At 40.2% G+C, this 22,501-nt stretch overlaps 1 protein-coding gene across 2 annotated transcripts in view; it reads right to left on the bottom strand.

Moving 5' to 3' along the window:
* Positions 1-516: 516 nt before the first annotated feature.
* Positions 517-22,501, bottom strand: part of Mindy2 (MINDY lysine 48 deubiquitinase 2) — a 97,419-nt gene continuing 75,434 nt past the window's right edge. Inside the window, exons 6-9 of one of the 2 annotated variants that reach the window (XM_008836861.3) lie at positions 19,041-19,183; positions 11,430-11,603; positions 9,095-9,289; positions 517-7,090 (exon numbers count right to left, since the gene is read on the bottom strand). In XM_008836861.3, coding sequence (XP_008835083.1) covers positions 6,968-7,090; positions 9,095-9,289; positions 11,430-11,603; positions 19,041-19,183 — 635 coding nt within the window. In that variant the 3' untranslated portion in view covers positions 517-6,967. The remainder of the gene's footprint in view (positions 7,091-9,094; positions 9,290-11,429; positions 11,604-19,040; positions 19,184-22,501) is intronic. The other variant, XM_008836862.3, reaches the window with a different exon arrangement.

The following is a 22,501-nucleotide window of genomic DNA, read 5'->3' as shown; positions in this document are numbered from 1 at the left end:
AGACTGATGACCATTCTCCACCTCAAAGGAGACACACACACACACACCATACATGTGCACACACAGAAAATGAATCATTTTCAGCTCCTCCTGACTCTAGAAAGACAGCAGTGGGAGGTGTAACAACTCTTGGCACTGGAGTCAAATAGTTAACAACTGTAAGGGTTAGAGTTAATTTTTTTGTTTTTGTTTGATTTATTTTTGGATTTTTTGAGACAGGGTCTCCCTCTGGTTTAGAGTTATTTAACTGCTACTTATATCAATCGTTGGTCTAAGTATTCTTTTTGGGGGAGACAGGGTCTACTATACATCCCTGACTGGCTTCAATCTCACAGAGATCTACCTGCCTCTGTCTCCTGAGTGCTGGGATTAAATGTGTGTAGTACCAGACTGGCTGGTTTAAGTATTCTAAGAATTAGTCTTGGGTAACTGGATCAACATGACAACTTCCCACTTGCCCTAGCTGTGCAAGCAGCAGCTTAGTGAAATGAATTGACATACAGAGACGGAGACCACTTGTTCTAAATATCAAAGTTTATTGAAATAAAATATAATCTATAATAAAAAATACTACGATGTTATTCACTGGTTACAGTTTTAAGCATATTAACAAAAACATCCAACATTTAATCCAACAATGACACTATACTTGTGGTACAACATGTGAAATTAAACACTGAATAATACTGAATCACTGTCAGAAATATTTTATACTTTTCCACCTATTTCACTGTCTTTTTAGGAATAGCTTCCAAAAGTAAAACTTTTGAAATTTGTTTAAGACATATTTTTTTGAGTTGTTTTTAGCATAATTAGCATTTAAAATAGTGAATTTATTTCACAAAAATCAGTTCAGACTTGCGATGGGTAATGCTGTTAGGTGTCTTTTCAAACACCGTATTTCTGCACTCATTACTATAGTTGCTTTCTATTCTTTATTTGCAATTAAAGCTGCTCATAAAGTCGGAGTGAATTATTAGAAGTAGAAAAAATATCAAGACAAGCAGGGAAAGGAGAGAAATAGGCACTCAGACACAATCTCTGGGTTTGAACTTTCTAGAACTCCATTTAGGTTGGCAGCCTGGCCTAGAGGTCACATGACATGACAGTCTGACTCTAACATGGAGAAAAGATTTCGTTTCTTATTCTAGTAGACAATGACAGTTTCTCTGCAGTCATTATTCCATTTCAGTGGCTAGTCTCCCAAATACACATTTTAACCCAGCTAGCTTGTGCTAGCATCAGCTTTTGGGGCACCTGGGAGGTTCCCCATGCTGTTATCAGTCACACAGAAGTTCTACTTGTGGTATGTGGCTCTGTGACAAGAGCTGTCATTTTACTGAGGACAATAGTCTTAACAAACCACTGGAGGTTTCTCAAAGCTTCATTTAAAAAAAAAAAAAAGCAAAGAGATACTATGTACACTGTAACAATGGCTGTTTCATATACAGACTAGTATGTGGGAAAAGAACAGCAATAAACATTGTGACATAATCTTCAAAGATTAAACACCAATCTCAGTCTTAAACACCTGGCATTAACTACAGCTGCTTTTCCATTACCGTGCCAATGGCCACGCTGCCAGTTTCTAAGTTTAACTGGGCATTTCAGCTTCCCATCTTTCCACATAAAGCTATAAAAGGACTACTGGAACCAAGGGAGTCCGATTGCCTTCCACAGTGTTCTTTCTGTGTTGTGCATCCTCTAAGCACAGGGCTGTCTTGCCTCTCAAAGCAAGATGTTCCAGTGCAGGGGTATATAACATTTTAAAAGTGACCAGTGACAAATTACCAAGTGATCTGAGTTACTCTTTACGATTCATATGGATAAACTAGAAAGCCTCACTGTGGAAATAACACATCTCTTTTGGTTTTTAATCTACTATAGTTCAAAGCTTGGGTTTTCTATCTCTGCCAAGGTATTGCAGTTCCTTACCTGGAAGACCAAAAAATATCAGCTGATCAGACAAGTCTAACTTGCCTTTCTCAGGGCAAGAGAACATTGAATTCGAGGCAAGAGTTGAAATTTTTTTTACCCTGTTTGTCGAGTTTAATTTTTTCAAAATCAGAAGAGAGAAGTTAGAAACTAGAACCTTACATGTAAAAAAATATACGTATATAACAATTTGCAAAAATTCTATTTCCTAACAACAGAAATACCAGGATTAAGTAAAGGCATGCAATTTAGGTTTTAGATAGGTTTTCAAAGTAAGTTTACCAGCATCCTGAAATTTTCCCTCCTGTTTTACCTTCTCTATTTTGCAATCTATTCTGTTCAGGAAGCTATTAATTTTAAGAGTTATTTTAAATTGTTAACTGAGAAAAATTAATTCAGCTCCCCATAATCGTCTCCTAACAGTTGTGTGTTGGGCATCAGCAACAAGACATGCTGAAATCATATCAGAGAGCCAGGACTAAGAGTCTGAGAAGTCCTCAGTCACTTTCACTCACTGTCTAAAGGTAATGTCCTGAACATGATCAAATTACATTTCACACTAAAATCACAAAAAATGGTCCTATGATGACAGCGCTTGAGAAACCACAGTCAGTCCTGATAGCACTTTATTCAGCAGAGGAAATGGCAAGAGGAATCTATGCATTTAGATCTGTAAAAGATATTGGGAAAACAAAGATTTTTTAAGGTGCATTTTATACTCCCCAAATACTCTTGATTTTGGCATGACAGTCTAACCAACAAAAACAACTGCAAAATATTTTTTTGGAAGACATGATGCTAACATAAAAAATTTGATTTAAGTCATTAGAAAAAGCCTGCACATTCAAGAACAAAGGATATTATCTGTGATAATTTAAGTAATTCTCAGTGCTCAAACTATGGCCTTCATTCAGCAGTGCAAAGCCTTGGAGAGAGAAAGAGGAGCATCCTGCACATAGGGAATCGAGGCACACAGTGTCTGCCAAGACAAGGCAAGAATCAGGACTGTTTATTTCTGGGGACAAGGTCTTACTATAGCCCAGGTGGCCTTGAACTCAAGATCCTCCTGCTTCAGCCTCCTGAGTGCAGGGATGATATATGGGCATCACCAGGCCAGGCCAAAGTCAGGTTCAAACACAAATGACCTAGAATTTCACATGCCCAATCCCTTAAAATACAAATGAGATTATCTTTATCTTTCTGCCTGATTTTATCAAACATTAATTTTTTAGTTCTTTTTTAAATTGTATACCTAAGACTGATAGGTACAAATCTGTAAGCTGTCATTAAAAAAAAAAAAAAAAGAGTTGGTACAATTATAAGAAAGCTAAGCAAAATGCAATTAGTTTGCTGTTTACTTTTCTAAAGAAAGTTTAAATAAACCTGGTATGGTGGCACATGCCTGTAATCCCAGCAATAGGCAGTTAAGGCAGGAGGATTCTGGATTTGAAGGCAGCCAGGTCTACAACAGTCAATTCCAGGCTAGCCTGGATATATAGCAAGACCTTAACTAAAAATAAAAGCTAAGAAAATTTAAGCAAGTGAGGACAGTCCTGGGAATTCTTGCCTTAATTCTCCAGGATTTTATAAACATCTGCTTCATATGCCAACATTAAGAGACAAGTACTTTTTTCTCTAACATTTGCCCTCTAGTTCTCTTCAAAGTCTCCTTGAACTCAGTTGCACTGAGTTCATTGAAAATAAAATGCTAAGATTTTGTATGATTATAAAATGGATGACAATGGGTTCAGTCAACTGACATCTGATAGTAACCTGCTTAGGTTAACCAAGATGAATAAAAAAGCAGGAGGAAAAAGTCAAAGCGCAATATGGGAAAAGCAGTCAAATGAAAGATATGTGAGACAGTGAAAACAAGGAATATTCCAGAACCTAATCCCAAACTTAAATATCTGCTTTGTTCAAATCCTAGCCTGACCTTGAAATGCAGAAGTTCCTTTACCATACACACTGGTACTCACATTCTACTGCTCAGTAGTCTATGTACAAATGTCTGTGTTAGGAAGAGCCCAGGGCCTTGTGTGTACTAGACAAGTGCTCTACCAGCCCATGTGTGTGCATATTCCTAAAATGACAACTCAAATTTAATGAAGTTTTCAGATTGCTTTGAGACTCTAACAGAGGTTATGGGAACTTGGTTTAGAGAAACAAACACAACTGAAGTGCTAAGTATCAAAAAACTACTATGAGTCACAGCATTGTTGATGCAATGGGGTTAGACATGAAGAAAGTCTGCTTATCAATAGACTGGCTTTGAAAGCAAGAGGAAAGTTCAGGGACCCTATCTGCTGTTGGTCTGCTAGCTCTAAGGTTGTTGAGTGGGCACAATGAGTCAAATGTGCCTACAATTTAGCCTAAAAATGGCTAAGCCCCCAGACGTTTAAATTCTAACTTCTGCTAGCAATATATAACCATTTCAAGTGGGACAAAGCATTGTAGAGGGGAAACAAGCCTCAAAATACCACTTTCAAAGTCCTGTGCACCCAAAACAAACAATGGTGAGTCTGAAAAAAATCATCTGTTATCGTAAGCAAAGTAAGAAAATAAAGATTGATCAGCTCTATCTAGGCCCTTGACAGCTTTTGAGGACAAGAAAGCAGCATCTGAGGAGTTTGTTTAAATAGAATTGAACATTTAATATTCTCCACAGTAATCAAAGAAAATATCTTTTTATTATTCTTGGCATATCAAACCGAATTCTAGGAATGTATTAAAGTCTAACATGTAACTATTACGTAAAAAGACTGAATTAACAAACACACTGCATTTTTTTTTCAGTTCGTTTCTATAACTACACAATGACATCTACTTATCTGACAGCATCAGTGTTGATTCTCAGTGAGCTGTGGTTCTTTTTTTCTTTTTTTCCCCCCTTCTAGAGGGAATGAATACAGAATGGCAGTATCGTCTTTGGAACAAATTAGGAAGATAGTAAAAAATAATAAGAGAAGAATAATTTCTATACATAGATTTTTCAAGGGTAATAAATAGATCTAATATATAATTATGGAAAAATATGCCCCAAGTATACTTTTTAAAATTATTCAAGGTTTACTGTTTTCTAAATTAAAATATAATGTATTGTTCTGGGGAAAACAAACCCTGAGGTTTGAGTTTTCTCCTTCAATCAACAGACTGATGTTCCAAGTAGCTGTGAGTTGAGCTCAGCCTGCTCCAGTGGATCTGATTTTTTTTTTTTTTTTGTCATTTTGAGACAGGGTCTCCCTATAGCCCCAGCTGGCCTGGAACTCACTATGTAGACCACAAAGATCTGCCTGCCTCTGTCTCCCAAGTGCTGGAACTGATTTTTTTTACAAATGTGTACTCAAAGTTTGAATCACTGAATACTTCATATGCATGCTTTATATACCCCAGAAGGATTCTCTGATGATCTATCTTGCTAGCATAGGAAATATGAATAATACTAAATTATGGAACATGAACACGCAATATAGAAGTCTATAAAAGATACAGCTTGGCCCTGAATTTTTCCACTTAGAATAATGCTTTCTATAAATAAGACTTTTCTTTTTACATAGAGACTCATCCTATGATTGGTTTTGGATCATGGAGAGAGTTAACAATAGCTTTTTAAAAATCTAGACCACATTTTTCCCGTAGTCTTTTGTCACCTCCAGATCATAAGAAATATTCTCCAACTGGATGCTCAGTTTGTGATAAATAAACAGATTTACTGAGGCTTAGAACAAATCACAACCACCTGCAGCAGCAATAGCCTGTTCAAAAATGACTAAAACAATCTTTAAATACAAAGCATATAAAAAGGATTGTTAAGGATAGTTTTCTAAACTATATCTAGAAATACAGGAAAATATGTGTTGCCTCATAATAAAGTTAAATAAATATTCTTTCTGAATCCTATAAATGCTTTAAGATGTTTTGGGGTTATTTGGTTCTCATAAGTTAAAAAATTGGATTGCTTTGACACAAATTCCTTCAGACTGGTATTTGCACTCAGATTCTTATGTCTTTTCACTAGACTCACAGATTAGCTCTCCTTCAAACATGTGCTTTTTATTGGTTTAAATAACTATAGTTATTTAAATTAGGTATACCTAATTTCCTAGCAATAAACATGATTTAAAATTTAAGGTTCAAGGTAATTCTAGAAAAAGGTAGACAGTGAACTATCTGCTCTTCTCTGTCCTATGTACAAGGCTGATCGCGGACTGTGTTTCCTCCTCAAACTCATTACACTGTTAATAAATAGTAACTACCATCCAGGTTACCTAAAGATTTCAAAATTCCTCAAAATTTCACATCACTACAAAGTCAGTATCAGATCTGGATAGGTTGTAAGTATTAGTGTTAGGTTTTTTTGTTTTTTGTTTTTGCTATTGGAAAATAAAAATCTTTACTTTGTTTTCTATCTAAATTGGATCCAAGCTCCATTATCAGTTCTCAGCATAATACCTAAATGTACATTACTAAAGAAAGGTAAAGCTGTTCAAGGGCTAAACCTAGTCCAATATACAATGAAGGATTATTTATTCCTGCTTTTTTTCCCTCTTTTCTCTGCCTTGCTTTTTGAATCCCTATATTAAACCCCTGGTTTCTTGTGGATTAGAACATAATTTAACAATGTAAAAGTCTCAGAAACTGTTGTGCTAATAATTACATCTGTAGAAGGAAGGACTCCGTCAGTGACTTCTTTCTGACCCCTATTCTGGCTAGAACAGAAGATACAGCTCGCTACCTGACAGGAGCTGCGTATGTCCCTGTGACACAAGATGTGCTGTGATTTACTTATTTGGCTACAAGTGCAGTATTTCCCATGAAAGGAGACACACAGCAGTTCCAATTTGTAACATGAAACTCCAGCTCATAAAGAGCACTGGGTAACTTGAAAAATGTCTGATTGTAACAAAGTAACAACCTTTCCCTTGAAAAACATGAACAAAGTCCATTGGGAAATCAGGCACAGACGGTATTGATCGGGTTTCCCTCCTTTCCAGGGTTGTATGGATAGGTGGCTCCCACAGACTCCAACTTCCTACAAAATGACACAACTATTTTTTTCCTTTTCTTTTTCTTTTTCCCGAGGTTCCTTGCGTTTCCGTTCGCTATTCCCAGGCTGTCTTCCACTTGATGGAGAGGCTTGTGCTGGCTGGCCCTGCTGCACAGGAAACACACATGGCAAGAAATGACTCAGAGCTAGCTAGAGAATGCCACAGGAGAGAAAGGCACCTTAAGCGAAACAGAAGTTCCTGGAGACAGGCAAGGTGTTGCCTGTGAAGGAAACCTGGTTCCAGGCTGGCAGCGCTCACTGGAAGGTGGTGGAATCTTGGGAAGCAGGGCCTAGGTGGCCCATGTAGGCCACTAGAGGAGGCCCTGAGGGATAAGACTGGGCATACCAGTCTGCCTCCTCCTGCTTCCTGAGGGGAAGGATGTGTTACAAACTCCCACCTCCACCAACTGAGCTGGGCCTATGCCTTGCCTCCCCCACCAACTGGACCTGCCACCCATGAATTAAAACAAGTCTTTGGGGCAGCAGCCAGAAAAACCCAAAAAACAGAAAAACCAAGTCATTTTTTCTCTAATTTGCTTCCCTCAGATATGAGAAGTAATTAATACACAGGATACCTGAGAAGCTGCCTACACCATTTGGATAGATGTAACTAATTAATGTACTCATTATTCCAAATACATGAAATTTATAATTACAAATCACATGTAAGCTTCTAATTTAAGAAATATTTATGTTAAAGTTTTAAAATGTTAAGCCAGGTGTGGTGGTGCATGCCTTTGGGCAGGCGATCTGTGAGTTCAAGGCCAGCCTGGTCTATATTATGTGTTCAGGTCAGCTGGGACTACAGGGAGACCCTGTCTCAAAAAGACCAAAAAAAAAAAAAAAAAAAGTTTTAAAATGTTAAGAAAGTGACAACTTCTGGTAAACTATAATAGTTCTTCAAGACTTGGTTAAATGCCATAGTAAACATCTTAAAAGACTTAATAAAAACAAACAAACAAGAATCCTGAGAATTCAGAATGTCAAAATAAATGTAACCTGAAATTAGAGAACTTCTTGCATGAAATGAAAGGCTAACTGTACCATGGTAGGGTTTAAATATTAAACTTGAAGTAGTTAATATTTGATTTAGAAATAAAGTTTATACTTAATGGAGAATTGTGTGTGTGTGTGTGTGTGTGTGTGTGTGTGTGTGTGCATGTGTGTATGGCACACACAAGGCATAGGAGTGCACTGGATGTCTATCACTTTCTTCTTATTCCTTTGAGACAGGGTAGCTCTCTGAAATCTGGAGCTAGGCTGGTGGCCAGCAAACCCAATGATCCTCCTGTCTCTGCCCGCCACAGCATTAGGGTTAGAGGCAAATGGCCACACCTGGCTTTTTTGGGTGCTGGGGATTTGAACTCAGGTCTTCATGTTTGAACACCAAGTCTCTTGCTTACTGAACCATCTCCCCAGACCTTTACTGGAGGATTCTGTATTTGCTTTCATCAGACTTTAAAAGACATCTTGCTCTCTTGTATACCCAAACCTTTGGAAAAGTTCTGGTCTGGTACAGGTTAGCAGAAAACAGGGAAGATACTTTTTTAGCTAATGAAATGCACGTTAACATGTAGAAATTCAAGTGCATGACATCCATAGTCCACTGCTTAAAATAAGAACTGATGCAAAGAGAAACAGAAAAGAGCTAACCATGCTGAATATATGCTGGAAACTGAATTAAATGCCAGCATTGCTCCTTACCAGAACCTCAACATGAAGTGTTCTCTTAAATTTTGTAGACAGGGAAAAGCAGTCATGAGAGGCAGAGGACTGTGAACAGATGTTGCAGCAGGAAGGCAAATCAGCGGGAATTTCTCTTCTCCAAAAGTTGCATTCTTTCTAGCAAAATGTCAGACTGCCGCTCGCTCACAGTAAGCACTTTGTTCAAATTGGCTTATTGTTTGCAGCTCTAAAGAGCTTAGAAAAAGTTTGAACACTTAGCAGAACCCCTGGGAAAATTACTCAATCAGAAATACGTTAGGATAGCAGAAAACTTAGGACAATGTTAACAAAAATCCATGGGTGCAGAATAGCCACTTCGTTCTTTACAACTCACCTCAAACAAAAATTCCTTCATTGCTAAAGTGAGGCGTGGGTGCCGGGTCTTACCTGGGCCTGTGTGGAGGCGGTGGTAGCAACCACAGCAGCCTGCTCCTGCTCCTGGTAGTACTGAGAGGCCCGTCTGTCCTCTTCCTCCTGCAGTTTCTTTGCAAGCTCCAGATCACTGATTCCTTCTGGGATCTGTTCCCAATTGATCTCTTGGCTCTGTTGTTCTTGTTGTAGAGAAAGTGCCATAAGGTAGTCCTAAGGAACCAAACCACAGCCATCTTCAGCTCTGAGATTTTACTCCAGAACTCTCCAGTGTGAACACAAATACAACAGCAGTAAGCTCTGAGAATGGACTTTTTTTTTTTTTTTGAGACAGGGTCTCCCTGTAGCCCCAGCTGGCATGGAACTCACTATGTAGACCAGGCTGGCCATGAACTCATAGAGATCTGCCGGCCTCTGCCTCCCAAGTGTTAGAATTAAAGGCATGCGCCACCATGCCCAGCTCTGAGAATGGATTTTAAATACAAGAGCTTAAATAGAATAACAGAATCTGTGTCTAAGCATTTCCTCTAGGAACTAGAGTACTTCATTGATGAGGTCATTCTAAATATTTTTAGAATTCATTCGAAATCTTTTCTAGAAGCAGTAAATAAGACATTTAAAGAAAGCTACTGGGAAAGTTCCCTCTTTACAAAAGAAATACATGCCTATGGAAAATTCATACAAGACAAAACTGTATGAAACTTTAAATCATATAATGGATATAACTGCTAATAATAACAACCACCTAGGATTTTCTACATTAATTCCAAACACGTCTCCCACCCTCTGACTCAATTTTCTTCCAAGATATTTGTTTTGTTCTGTTTTGAGGCCAGGTCTCACTAAGTGCCAGAGGCTATGCTGGGCTTCCTGAGGATTACGGGTATGCACAACCACATCTAACTCAAAAGGCGATTTTCCTTTTACTTTATTTGTTCCTTTATTTATTCATTAAGAGTGTCTTGCTATGTAGACCTGGCTGGCCTCAAACTTGGTTTGTAGTATAGGATAGCCTTGCTAACACCCAGCCAGACCTTCCTGTCTTAGCATCTCAAGTGCTAGGATTACAGATGTGTGCTACTACAGAAAGTCATGTTTTGTTTGTTTTTGAGACAGGCCTTAGTCTATAGCCGATTTTAAACTGTCAGCAATCTTCCTGCCTCAGCTTTCCAAATGTTAAGATTAAAGGTATGTGCCACTATGCCTGGCAATACATGTTTTAAAAAATGGGAGCGTTATTTGTGTGTGTACACGCACGTTTGTCTGTGTGAGAGTAGAGGCCAGAGGACAGCCTCAGGTGTCATCCTCAGGAACACTGTCTACCTTTCTCTCTCTCTCTGTTACAGACATGAGAATATGTGTATACACGTTGGTGTCTTCCTCTACTGCTCTCTGAATTATTGCCTTGAGATAGGATCTCTCACTGAACTGGAAGTTCGTTGTTTAAGCTAAGCTGGGTGGCCAGTGAGCTCTCAGGAGCTGACTGTCTCCACCCCTAATGCTGTTTATAGGCATACATAGCCATGCATAGCTTTTACATGGGTGCTAGAAATCTGAACTCAGGTCCTCATGACTGACCCCCAATGAGTCCCAGGGATCTTCCTGTTTCTGCCTCCTCAGCACTGAGAGTACAAGACCACTCTACCACATCCAGCTTTTCACATGGTGCTGGGGACCAAACTCAGGTCTTCATGCACATGCAGCTGGCACTTTATCAACTGAGCTGTTTCCCCAACCCCCAAAAGTGTCAGGGAAAGCTCACAGGTAAATGAATGAATCAAAAGTTTTAAATAAACCAATTGACACTTGAGCCAGGCCTAGTGGTGCACACCTTTAATTCTAGCACTCAGGAGGCACAGACAGGTGGATCTCTGTGAGATAGAGGCCAGCCTGGTCTACATATTGAATTCTAGGTCAGCTGGGACTAAAGGAAGACCCTGTCTTAAAAAGGGCAAAACAAAAACAAGCTGGGCGTGGTAGCGCACGCCTTTAATCCCGGCACTCAGGAGGCAGAGGCAGGTGGATCTCTGTTGAGTTCAAGGCCAGCCTGGTCTACATAGTGAGTTCCATGCCAGCTGGGGCTACAGGGAGACCCTGTCTCAAAAAGACCAAAAAAAAAAAAAAAAAAAAAAGGGAAAAACAAACAAAAAACAAATTGACACTTATAAAGGAATTCATTTGCTTTATTCTTGTTGATGCTAGCTCTTGCTATGTTGCTGAGGCTAGCTCCTTGTGAGTTCAAGTAGTTCTCCTCACTCAGCCTCCCAAGCAGCTGAGACTACAGGTGTATACCACCATGCCTTACTTAAGAAAATGCACTTTAGACCAAATGAGGGAAACAACCCAACCTTACCTGATCTATCTGGTCTTGCTGACCTTTGTATACAGTCTCAGGATCTGAAGGTGGCCGCAGATGAAATTCTGAGTCACAGAAATTTCCATCACCATCAACATTATGCAGGCTTTCCCAGACAACTTTTTCTTCAGTAAGAAATCCCTGGTCTGTTACCAACAAATACAGTTGGCCCTTAATAAGAAATAAGAAGGAGTGTTAAATGCTTCAAACCTAGCTAATATTAAAGGTAAGAAAAAATTTAAGCCATATGTTTCAGAGCACAGTAATTATTCTTTTTAAAAACATTTATTTTTATGTGTATGAGTGTTTACCTGCATGTATGTATACTCATGCATATAATGCTAAAGGAGGCCAGAAGAGGGTGTCAGATCCCCTGGAACTGGACACCAAGTGGGTGCTAGGAACTGAACCTGGGTCTTCTGCAAGAGCAACCAGTGCTCTTGACCACTGAACCATCTCTCCAGGCCCAGTACAATAACTATTCTAATTAGATCTGTACAACACAATAAAAACACCAAGCAGACACCTCTTTGTCAAGGTTAGCTGGCTGTGAGTATAGCAGGTAATCGGCAAAGCACAGTTCAAGGAATAGGAACTCCTGCCATACCAACTACTGTGTGACTTATAAACAGCTCTGGGGGTTGCAATTTCATCTTACAATACAGAAAAATACTAGTTCCTGAAAAAGACACCAGGTAACAACCAGGAAACACAGACCAAAAAATGATACCACATTGCTGGGTTTGTTTACTTAAGAAAGAAAAACAACAACAAAAAACCCTAAACCTGTATGATTACTCTCACCCAAGTCAGCCTTTCCCTTTCTCTGTACCACTCGTTTTTTGTGGATGGCCTTGAAATTGAGGTGATCCTCTTGCCCAAGTGCTGGGATTACAGGTACAAGCCATCATACCCAGCTCAAAATTTATAAACTTCAAGTTTTTAAGGCTTTTATATACTGAAGGATGAGGGGCTAGAGAGATGACTCAACAGTTAAGAGCACTGACTGCTCTTGCAGAGGACCTGGGTTCGGTTCCCAGCACCCACATAGCAACTAAAAACTGTCTGTAACTCCAGTTCCAGGGGATCCAACACCCTCTTCTGGGCCTCGGGCAGGGTGCACTTACATACATAGCAGGCACAACACTCATACACATAAAATTAAAATAATAATAAAATAATAAATTGAAGGACGATCTTTATTCCTATTTAAGAAGCATCAGTGTCCCCTGCTGAAGAGCCCCCTCTTATCTACCCAGCAAGGCAGTGACGTATTACTGTTGATATAAATGTCCTTAGACGTGGGTTTCAAGGTCAAACTGCAGTTGCTTACCTGCTATGAGGTTGTGGTATTTAAGTCTAATCCTGATTATAAAGTAAGAATAATCTATATCCCATAAGGAAGTAAGAAGACTGAATGAGATAATAAATGTGAGTTGTTTAGGATTCTGCCAGGCACATAAAGGTTTGTTTTTTTAGAGACAGCGTCTCCCTGTAGCCCCAGCTCTCCTAGAACTCACTATGTAAACCAGGTTGGCCTTGATCTCACATATAGCCAACTGCCTCTGCCTCCTGAGTGCTGTGATAAAAGACCTGTACCACCACACCCAGCACATAATTAGTTGTTGTTGTTGTTTTTTTTTTTTTTTGTCTTTTTGAGACAGGGTCTCCCTGTAGCCCCAGCTGGCCTGGAACTCACTATGTAGACCAGACTGGCCTTGAACTCAGGCATATCAGCCTGCCTCTGCCTCCCAAGTGCTGGGATTAAAGGTGTGCCCCACCACGCCTGGCTCATAATTGTTTTAACATTTATTTTAAATTATGTGTGTGTGCATTGGGGGGAGGTTTGTCTCTGAGTGCAGGTGCCCCTGGAGGCATCTGGAGTTATAGGTAGTTGGAAGCCACCTGATGTGGGTGCTAAGAACCAAACTCAGGTCCTCTGCAAGAACAGTCGGTACTCTTAACCACTGAACCATCTCTCCAGCCCCTCAAATGTATTTTTAACATAGTTTTAGTATTTATTCTGAATACTATTTTTCACTTCGAATCCCTATAGTGAAAAAGCAAGCAAAAGCCAATCTTCCTGTTGTATAACGGAGAGATCCCTTTAAAATCACAAGTCAATTCTCTGTGCCTGCAGAAAGGAATCTCTGTTTCACCTTCTTACACCTCTGTCATCAACTATCCCTCTCCTGAATCTTCACTTTCTCTTTATTGAGTTTGTCAGTGTTCAAACATGATTAAGTCTCTCCAATAAAAAATAAATAAAAACTAAGGGAACGGTGAACTGGTTCAATGGATGAAAGGCAACCTGAATTCGATCCCTGGACCCATATGGTAGAAAGAGGGAACTGACTTTCAAAAGCTGTCCTCTTACCTCCACATAAGCACCGTGACATGCATGCGCCTGCTCTGTCTCTCTCACAGACAGACAGACAGACAGACAGACAGACAGACACACACACACACACACACACACACACACACATACACACACCAAAACAACCAACCAAAAAAAAACCCAAAAGCCAGGTATATGCCTATGATCTAGGTTTGAGAGCCTGAGTCATCATTTGGGCCCAGGATCTTGAGGCTAGCTAGCAACAGAGATAGTCTGAAGCCTAGCATGGTGACTTACACTTTTAAATTTCAGAATTTTGGAGACAGAGGCAGGTAGATCTCTAGGCTAGTCTGGTCTGCACAGTGAGTTCCAGGCCAGCCAGAGCTATATAGTGAGACCCTGGAGAAAGAAGGAAGGGAGGAGAGGAGAAGAGAGGGAGTATGTGAAAAGTGGAGGGAAAGGGAGAGGAGAGAAGAGAGACTGCCTCACAAAATTAAACAAAAATTCCTAGGTTCCACACCCACACCCCTACATTATGCCCAACATCCTCTTTTCTGGCAAATGATTTCTAGGTGTTGCCATAACTGCCTTCTATTTTCTGACATTCCATTCTTAACCAATTCAAATTCTTCTGCTGCTAAGGCTCCCCCTCTCCCCCACGTTTCTTATTTCACCCTCTTCTCAACAGCCCTTGACTGAGCTCTAGTGCTTCTGGAAACATTCTTTCCTTAGCTTCCGGAAGGCCATGCTCTAGATTTTCTCTGACTCTCTTCTCAGCCTCCTTTGCTCCTCCTCTACTTGATCCTTTAAATGTTAGCATTCCTCAAATCTCTGTCTTAGGCCTTCTCATCTGATTTCTTATTTTTCTTGTGAACTCCCAATTATTCCATTATTGAGCCATTTTCCCAGTATCTCCACCTTGGGGGTACCTCAGAAGCCACTCTTTCATCCCAGGCTTATGTCATGATGACTTTCTTCTCTTCCATGTTCTATTTCAATGAGGAACATCACCATCCACAGAGAACCTGGGAATCAATCTTGTTTTCAAATCCAGTCACCACATCTGGATGATAATCTCCTGAATGCCTTTGGACTCCTTACACTTGGTGTGCCATTACCACACCTTGTCCGCCTCACTATAATCTCATTCTTTGTCTCCTGGAGTAATCTCCTAACTAAACCCACTCTTTTTTGACAGCAGTACATTATTTAGCCACAGAGCAAAATTTTTTGAGAAATCTTAAAAGCAGAGAAAAGGCAGAGCCTACGAATTTTCTGAGCTCTCATGATGTCCTAGAAGGGCATGCTTGGTCTAGACACAGGCACTCCATCTCCAACCACACAAGAGTGGAAGTACCTAGCTGATCAGTAAACAACTTCCTGGTCAGAGACAAGGTTTTAAATAGAAAAGGGAGCATCAGAAGGGATATGTCAGTGATAGAGTGTAAACACAGAGAAAGACTGTGTGGGGGGTACGGGGGTGGGGGATATATAGGAGGGAAATGGGGAGAGGGAAGGGAGGGAGCTCAGTTCTTGGGAGGGTGTGTAACAGGTACCAATGACAGCCAGAGATACTGTTTTTCCCACAGAATTGTCTCACTGTTGTTCATTCTTGGGCTAAAAAGAGAACAAAAATAATCTCCTGCCACTATGAAAACGGTCCATTTCTTCTTGTAAGTCGCTAAAGTGTAAATGCTCAGTGTCCATTTAACTTTGCCTCATTCCCCTCATTTGCCGAGCTTCAGCCTGGTGGACTGTCTCTGAACGCCTTCCTCAGGACCTTTGTACACAGCTGCATCTGCTTAGTCACTTTTTTGTTGTTCTTAGGTTGTTGTCAACTGATTAAACTCCCAGACAATTCATTTTTAGATTTTAGGGTTTTGCTTTTTTCTTTTTTGCAGTGCAGGGGAACCTAGGGTCTTGTGCATGTTAGGAAAGTGCTCTACCACTGAGCTATATATACCCCAAGTCCTTAAGTTTTAATCTACTTTATTATTTTTATCTTTTGTGTATGAGTATATTGCCTGCCCTTATATAAGTGCACCTGTGCTATGGGATGCCTGTGGTGGTCAGAAAAGGGCATCAAATTTCCCTGGAACTAGAGTTATTAGATTGTTAGCCACCATGTGGGTGCTGGGAATCAAACCCAAGTCCTCTGCAAGGGCAGCTAGTGAGTGCCCTTAACCACTGAGCTATCTTTTCAGCTCCCTTAGGTTTTAATATAAATGTGACTTCTCAAGGAAGTCTTTCCTGGTAAAATTCTCATAAAAGCTCTCAGAGCTTGTGCTGTGTGTCTCTGACAGAAGCATTTCAATACAAACAGGAAGTGGCATATGGCAGATACCATGACTGCCTTATTTGTAGATGTAGTCTTGTATTTTGTTAATAATGAACTCTAGACCTCACTTGAAGTGGCCAAAGAAAGCAAGACCACCCTTCGGTGTCCTGTGGCTTTGACTTCTCAAGTGAGTGGATGGCCTGGACCCACCTCTTGCTGACACAATATAAATGGACTCTTGCCAAAACTAAAATAGTGACAGAAGAGCTGTGGCTTTAGGGCATTCTTTCACAAGCAAACAAGTCAATTTTACACCACACTGTGTAATTCACTGATTCAAAAGAAGGAACCATGAGGATGTGATTTATGACTTCAGTAAGCTGCCTTCACTTAGAAAATAACATATTATTTAGCTGAAGGCTACATAACAAGAAACAGTGCCAGACAGGAGAAAACTTCAATTGTTTGCCAGGGTAGTCCAAAAGACTCCCCAAATTACAGAGACTACTGCCACAGTCTTTGATGGCCTCCCAGAACTTGAAGGTAAGACCCTATTGCTGAAAACAGGACATACTTCAGACACAGGATTTGGAGCAATGGAGCTGGAACTGACCTGGAAGCCACCTCCCCTGAAGGCTAGCTCTCATAGCTTTGGAGAGCACTATGCAAGCTGGTAACATCAATCGATGGTCCAACCCTGGCTTCAAGGCCTAAAAAGCACATGAATGGTCGGCACAGAAACCGACACTGGTGCAGTAGTGGCACTTTTATCTTGGGGGTAATCATCAGCTACCTAATTGGACTTAAAGCCCACTCAATGGGAGGAAACTCATGTATGATACTGTAAATCTGGCCAAATACACATAGTTGGAGAGGTCATAGATTTTAGAGAAAACCCCAAGGCTGTATCCCTAGATATACATTTATTACATTATTTATTACTATATGCAAAATATGGATCCTTAAATTGACAGACAAGTATCCCAGTCACCACTCATCAAAGCAACTTCTTTTTCAACAGACAGAGATTATTACAGAGTTCCACAACTGGTCATACACAGAGATTGTCTGTGAACTGCCCAAGCCTAAGTGACACATCTACGATACAACTTCTACTCCTAAGGCTCACAGAACATAGAACAAAGGATGAAGAGAATTCTTTTTTTTTTTTTTTTTTGTTTTTTTGAAGCAGGGTCTCCCTGTAGCCCCACCTTTCCTGGAACCACCTATGGAGACCAGGCTGGCCCCGAACTCCCAGAGATCCGCCTGCCTCCGCCTCCCAAGTGCTGGGACTACAGGCGTGTGCCACCATGCCTGGCTCAATTCATTTTTTAAAATATTTTATTTGGCCAGGCGTGGTGGTGCATGCCTTTAGTCCCAGCACTCGGGAGGCAGAGGCAGGTGGAGCTCTGTGGGTTCGAGGCCAGCCTGGTCTCCATAGTGAGTTCCAGGCCAGCTGGGGCTGCAGGGAGACCATCTCAAAAAGACAAAAAAAAAAAAATCTAGTATCTCATTTATCTAAGGTCATTTTTTCCAGTCTCCACTGTTTTCAATGGGTGGGTGCTTTACTTGCAGCCTTTTTAAAAAAAAAAAAATTATTATTTTTATTTTACATGTATGAGTGTATTGCCTGCATGTATGTGAGTGCACCTGTGTCATGCAATGCCGTGGAGCTCAGATGAGGGCTTCGGATTCCCCTGGAACTGGAGGTTAAGGATGGTTTGTAGCCACCATGTAGGTCCTGGGAATCAAACCCAGGTCCTCTGAAGAGCAGCCAGTGCTCTTAACTGTTGAGTCATTTCTCTAGCCCTGGCACTGGTATCTTTTAACAGACTACCTAGGGCGGTCTAGGATACAATCTGGGTTGAAAATCACTGCTATAAGGAGAAAAGGGGTAGCTTTACAGAAGTATTTGAAATGCCTCCTTAGGATGGGCAAATTGGGGGTAGGCAGACAGGAGTTGAAAAGACCTTCCAAACAGGAGTAAGAAGGAAGAAGAATGGCAGGAAACGAGAAGCATCCAACTGTGTACAGGACGGAGCTTGGGGACATCATCTTGCTGGCTAGCAGAGCTAGCAGGGGGAGCAGCTGAACACACCTTGCACTTTTATCCTGTACTAGGAGCCACAGAACTCTGGGACTATGTTGCTAACATGGTAAGTACAGTATTCTGCCATAGGAGTCTAGGTATATGATGATAAATTCCTGAACTAAGTGCATCCTGAAAAATCAAAAGGGATGGATCTAAGAGATAATAGAGATGAATAAAAAGAGTGGCTGAGTAAGGAAGTGTGTGTGTGTGTGTGTGTGTGTGTGTGTAGCCAAAAAAGCACTGATAACTTTAATAACAGCAAACTATGTCATAAAGACAATTTTTTGAGTTGGGGCTCTGTTAAGACCAGGTCTTGCCGTGTAGCACAGGCTGGCCTTGTACTTGTAATCCTCCTGTCTCGGCCTCCTCAGTAGCTGGGATTATGTGCAAGCATCTAAACACCCAGCTAAACACCCAGCTTAGGGCAAATCTTCATTCTAACTTCTAATATCCTTTAATGCTTGAATATAAACATCTTTATTAATAGTCACTCTAGTTCTAGCTTGAGGTATTTTGTTTCCTCTTAGAAAACAAATAGTACTAGCCAGGCATGATAGCATACATTTATAATCCCAGTGCTCCAAAAACTGAGGCAGGAGGCTCTTGAGTTGAAAGCCAGCATAGGCTACAGTAAGCCCCTCTCTCAAAAACAGAAAAATAGTAAATGTTTTATAATACAATTATCTGTGAAAAAGTTGAGACAATTTTAAAACAAAAACTGATTAACATTTCGATTGCTAATCCATCCTATCCTCAAGAAGTATTTAATAATTAACTTCACAACTTGATGGTTAAGGAATATTATGTTAAATCTTACTCTTAAGCAGATCAAAATACACCTCTAAGTCAAGCTCCTTTGATTTAGAGTAACAATAAAATAACTGTTTCTTTTCATACCTTGTATTTTGTCATGGTGCTAAAGTGATTATTCCGAAAGAACACACAGAGTTCTCCTTCCTGAACCGTTGAAGTCAGTTCACACAGTCCATGGTATGTCAGTTGAGTGGCTGTATTGTTTAGAAACTGCTCAGCTACAAAGCCTATGGGACCAATGCATACTGTTAGAAAGAAGAATGATTTCACAGTTATAAAGCTACTTTTCCTAAGTACATCCTGTTCTAAATGTACAGAAAGGACTAGTATATTATAGCCTCTAAACTGGAGATTCAACTTTCTAATTTTGCTATGAGTAGTATCCATGTTCATTCCTGTCCTTAAAATAGTTATGGGAAACTTTTCACTGACACATGTATGTACTTCACTTATGAAAATTTCATGCAGCATACAAAAGACACAAGACATTATAAAATAAGCAAACAAACAAAATAACTATTAAAGCAAGCAAAAAGGAGTTAGTAATTTTAAAAGTGAGTAGGAGAAAAATATGTATCCAGCAACTACTTCCCAGTGGCAAGGTGTTTAAAAACTAAAAGCATCCTTAACAAACTGAGCTGCTCGAGATAACAGAGATCCAAGGGTATTCTCAAGCTTCACATTGCTCAGTTGTTGCTTTGACACTAAAAATGGGCATTAAGACTGAACAGAAAGTACTGGGGTAAGTGATACCATTTTTATCCTAATATCCAACATATACCACTTATTATGTAGCTATATCAAGTCAGAAATAGAAATGACTATTTTGTTCTGAAAGAGAACAGCACATATAGGAGTTATCTGAGGTTTGCTTAGATGTATGTAGTCAGCTCTCATCATGCACAAGTTCAAACTTGTGAGTTCAGGTACTAGCTAAAAGTTTCTCATCATACCTCCAAATCTCTACTCATAGCACTTTCAGGGTGGACATCAGACAGAGGGCAAAAGATGTCAGTCCCCGCATGCTGACTTCAGGCACCGCCCTTCCCTTATTGTTTCAGCTCTCATCATCTACTCAGTGCCATGTCTTCCACATTTTTGTGCCTTTTGTCAGCAATTTTCTGTTTGAAATGCCCTCTAAACATAAAGGGTGAAATGCTGATTAGTGCACCTGAGAGACAAAGGTTAGGTATATCTTATGAAGAAGAAAATATGTGTGTGTGTGTGTGTGTGTGTGTGTGTACACATATATTAGATAAGCTTATTCAGGTATGAGACATAGTTTTGTAGTTATAGTAGTATTGGTAAATTAACTATATTAAAGTATTTTAAGACAGAAACATTTGCAAAGCATGGTTAATGCTTGACTGACAGAAATGTGACTAGAGGTTTGGAAGACTGTCCCTGGGATACATGGTTCAGCATTCACCAATCTGTTGCTGTGTCAACCTGAGAACACACTACTGCAAATAATGAGTGGTCATGGTGTACTTTTTTTTTTTTTTTTTTTTTGGCCTTTTTGAGTCAGGGTCTCCCTGTACTCTAACTGGCCTGGAACCTGCTATATAGACCAGGCTGGCTTCAATCTCACAGAGATTCACCTGCCTCTGCCTCCAAAGTTCTGGGATCAAAGGCATGTATCACTATGCCCAGCTCAGTATATGTATTTTCGAAACCTGTATTTCTCTTCTTATTTTCCTCTCCCTTTCTCCTTTCAGTTATTTATATGTGAGCTGAAAGGGGGCAGATAGGGCAAAGATGAGTCTGTATTAAGAAACTAACACCTCAATAAATTGAAAATGAACTGGGTGGAATCTTGGCAGGCCCAGAGCAGCTGAGTAAGGTGGGCTTACAACATTTACTTTCCATTCCCAGGGGAGAGGCCAGCACATCAAGCTCCAAAGCAATCGTAGAAAGTTACCAATATAGCACACTATTTTGATGACTTGCTTAGGTAGGAGGAGTGTGCAAATCATAAAGGCAGCTACAGTTTATAGTGTATACTTGTGCTAAAACATTGAGAAATAAGCCTGGGGCTGGAGAGATGGCTCAGCAGTCAAGAGCATCGGCTGCTCTTGCCAAGGACACAGGTTTCGTTTCCAGGACTGACATGGTGGCTAACAGCCATCTGTAACTCCAGTTCCAGGGAATCTGATGCCCTCTTCTGGCCTCCACAGGCACTGCGCAATACAGGCATACTTATATACAGGCAAAACACTCATACACATAAAATAAAAATAAATAAAAGAATACTTTAAAAATATAATGCTGAGCCAGGCATGGTGGCACATGCCTTTAATACCAGAACTGCAGAGTCAGAGGCAGATGCAGCACTGTGAGATTGAGGCCAGCCTGGTGTACAGAGTGGGTTCCAAGCCTGCTGTGGCTACAGGGAGACACTGTCTCAGAAATAACATTAAAAAGGTAATTCTAACAAGATGTTTTTCAGAGGCTTCATTTCAGAGAATAGGAAACAGACTCACAGAGAATGAATGGTTGCCAAGGATACCAAACTGTGTTATGGCAAAGAGAAGACTGGAACCAGGGGGACTATTATTGATATTAAAATGTTAAAACTCTGGAACAATTATTATAAATTTCAAATGAATTACACATCTTCCTAAATCATACAACATGAATGTATTAAGAATGATAAAAAAGCAATATTTCCTAATTCTCTTGCTGTCTCTTAGTAGAATATTGAAGAGGCCACTCTGGGTTCAATGTTAACTAAGTAACTAAGCGCATTCTGGTATGTGGCTCTGTTCCCAGCAGTCATCTGCACTGTTTCAGGTGCTGCACTTTTCAAGTAACAGAGAGTTTATTTACAAAACTCAGATTACATTTCAATTTCGTGGTTATAGTTATTCATGATACTAAAAGTTAAAAAATGGGGGCATCTTAATTGGGGAAACCATGATGGAGGGTTTAGACAATGCGAGAGATAAATAATGCCTAGCTAGTTTTAAAAGCCAGAGGGAAACATATTAGTACAACATTCTACTGACAAATTATACATAGTAGATCAAGAAATATATGTCTAGGTAAGGTTTATCTGAGAACAACTGGTCTTTGCCCAAGATTTATCTACATGGCACACAGTAATTAAAAGTACCAGACTGGTGGAGCTAACCTTCTTGGATGTTTAAGAGACATACTTTGAGGCCTATACTAATTTGGTCAGAGGGACATAAAGGACAGTTTTTGCTCCTTGCCCTCCTAGGTTGACTAGTTCCAGGGGACTATATAGAGCATCTCTCAAAATGTCCTGTAATTGTGGTGGGTCACCTGTCCTTTTGATCAAGGAGACTGAGGAGACCCCACCAGATGGACTTGAACCAGTGTCCAGTCTACAAAGAGGAGGGTCAACACAGAGGAAATCATTTCCTCCATGCTTCCAAGTGAAGCGAGCCATAGTCAAGTAGGACCTTTGACTTATCTTCACGTAGGCAGAACTGGTAAAAGAAAGGAGCCAGGGGCTCCTCCCAAGCCCATGTGGCCCCTGAGGAACAGATCCTCAAATGACCTTAAGAGTAAAAATAAAT

This window comes from Nannospalax galili, unplaced genomic scaffold (assembly GCF_000622305.1).
Source record: "Nannospalax galili isolate Female #2095 unplaced genomic scaffold, S.galili_v1.0 scaffold117, whole genome shotgun sequence".
Lineage (NCBI taxonomy): Eukaryota > Metazoa > Chordata > Mammalia > Rodentia > Spalacidae > Nannospalax > Nannospalax galili.
This window is presented reverse-complemented; position numbering and strand designations above follow the sequence as displayed.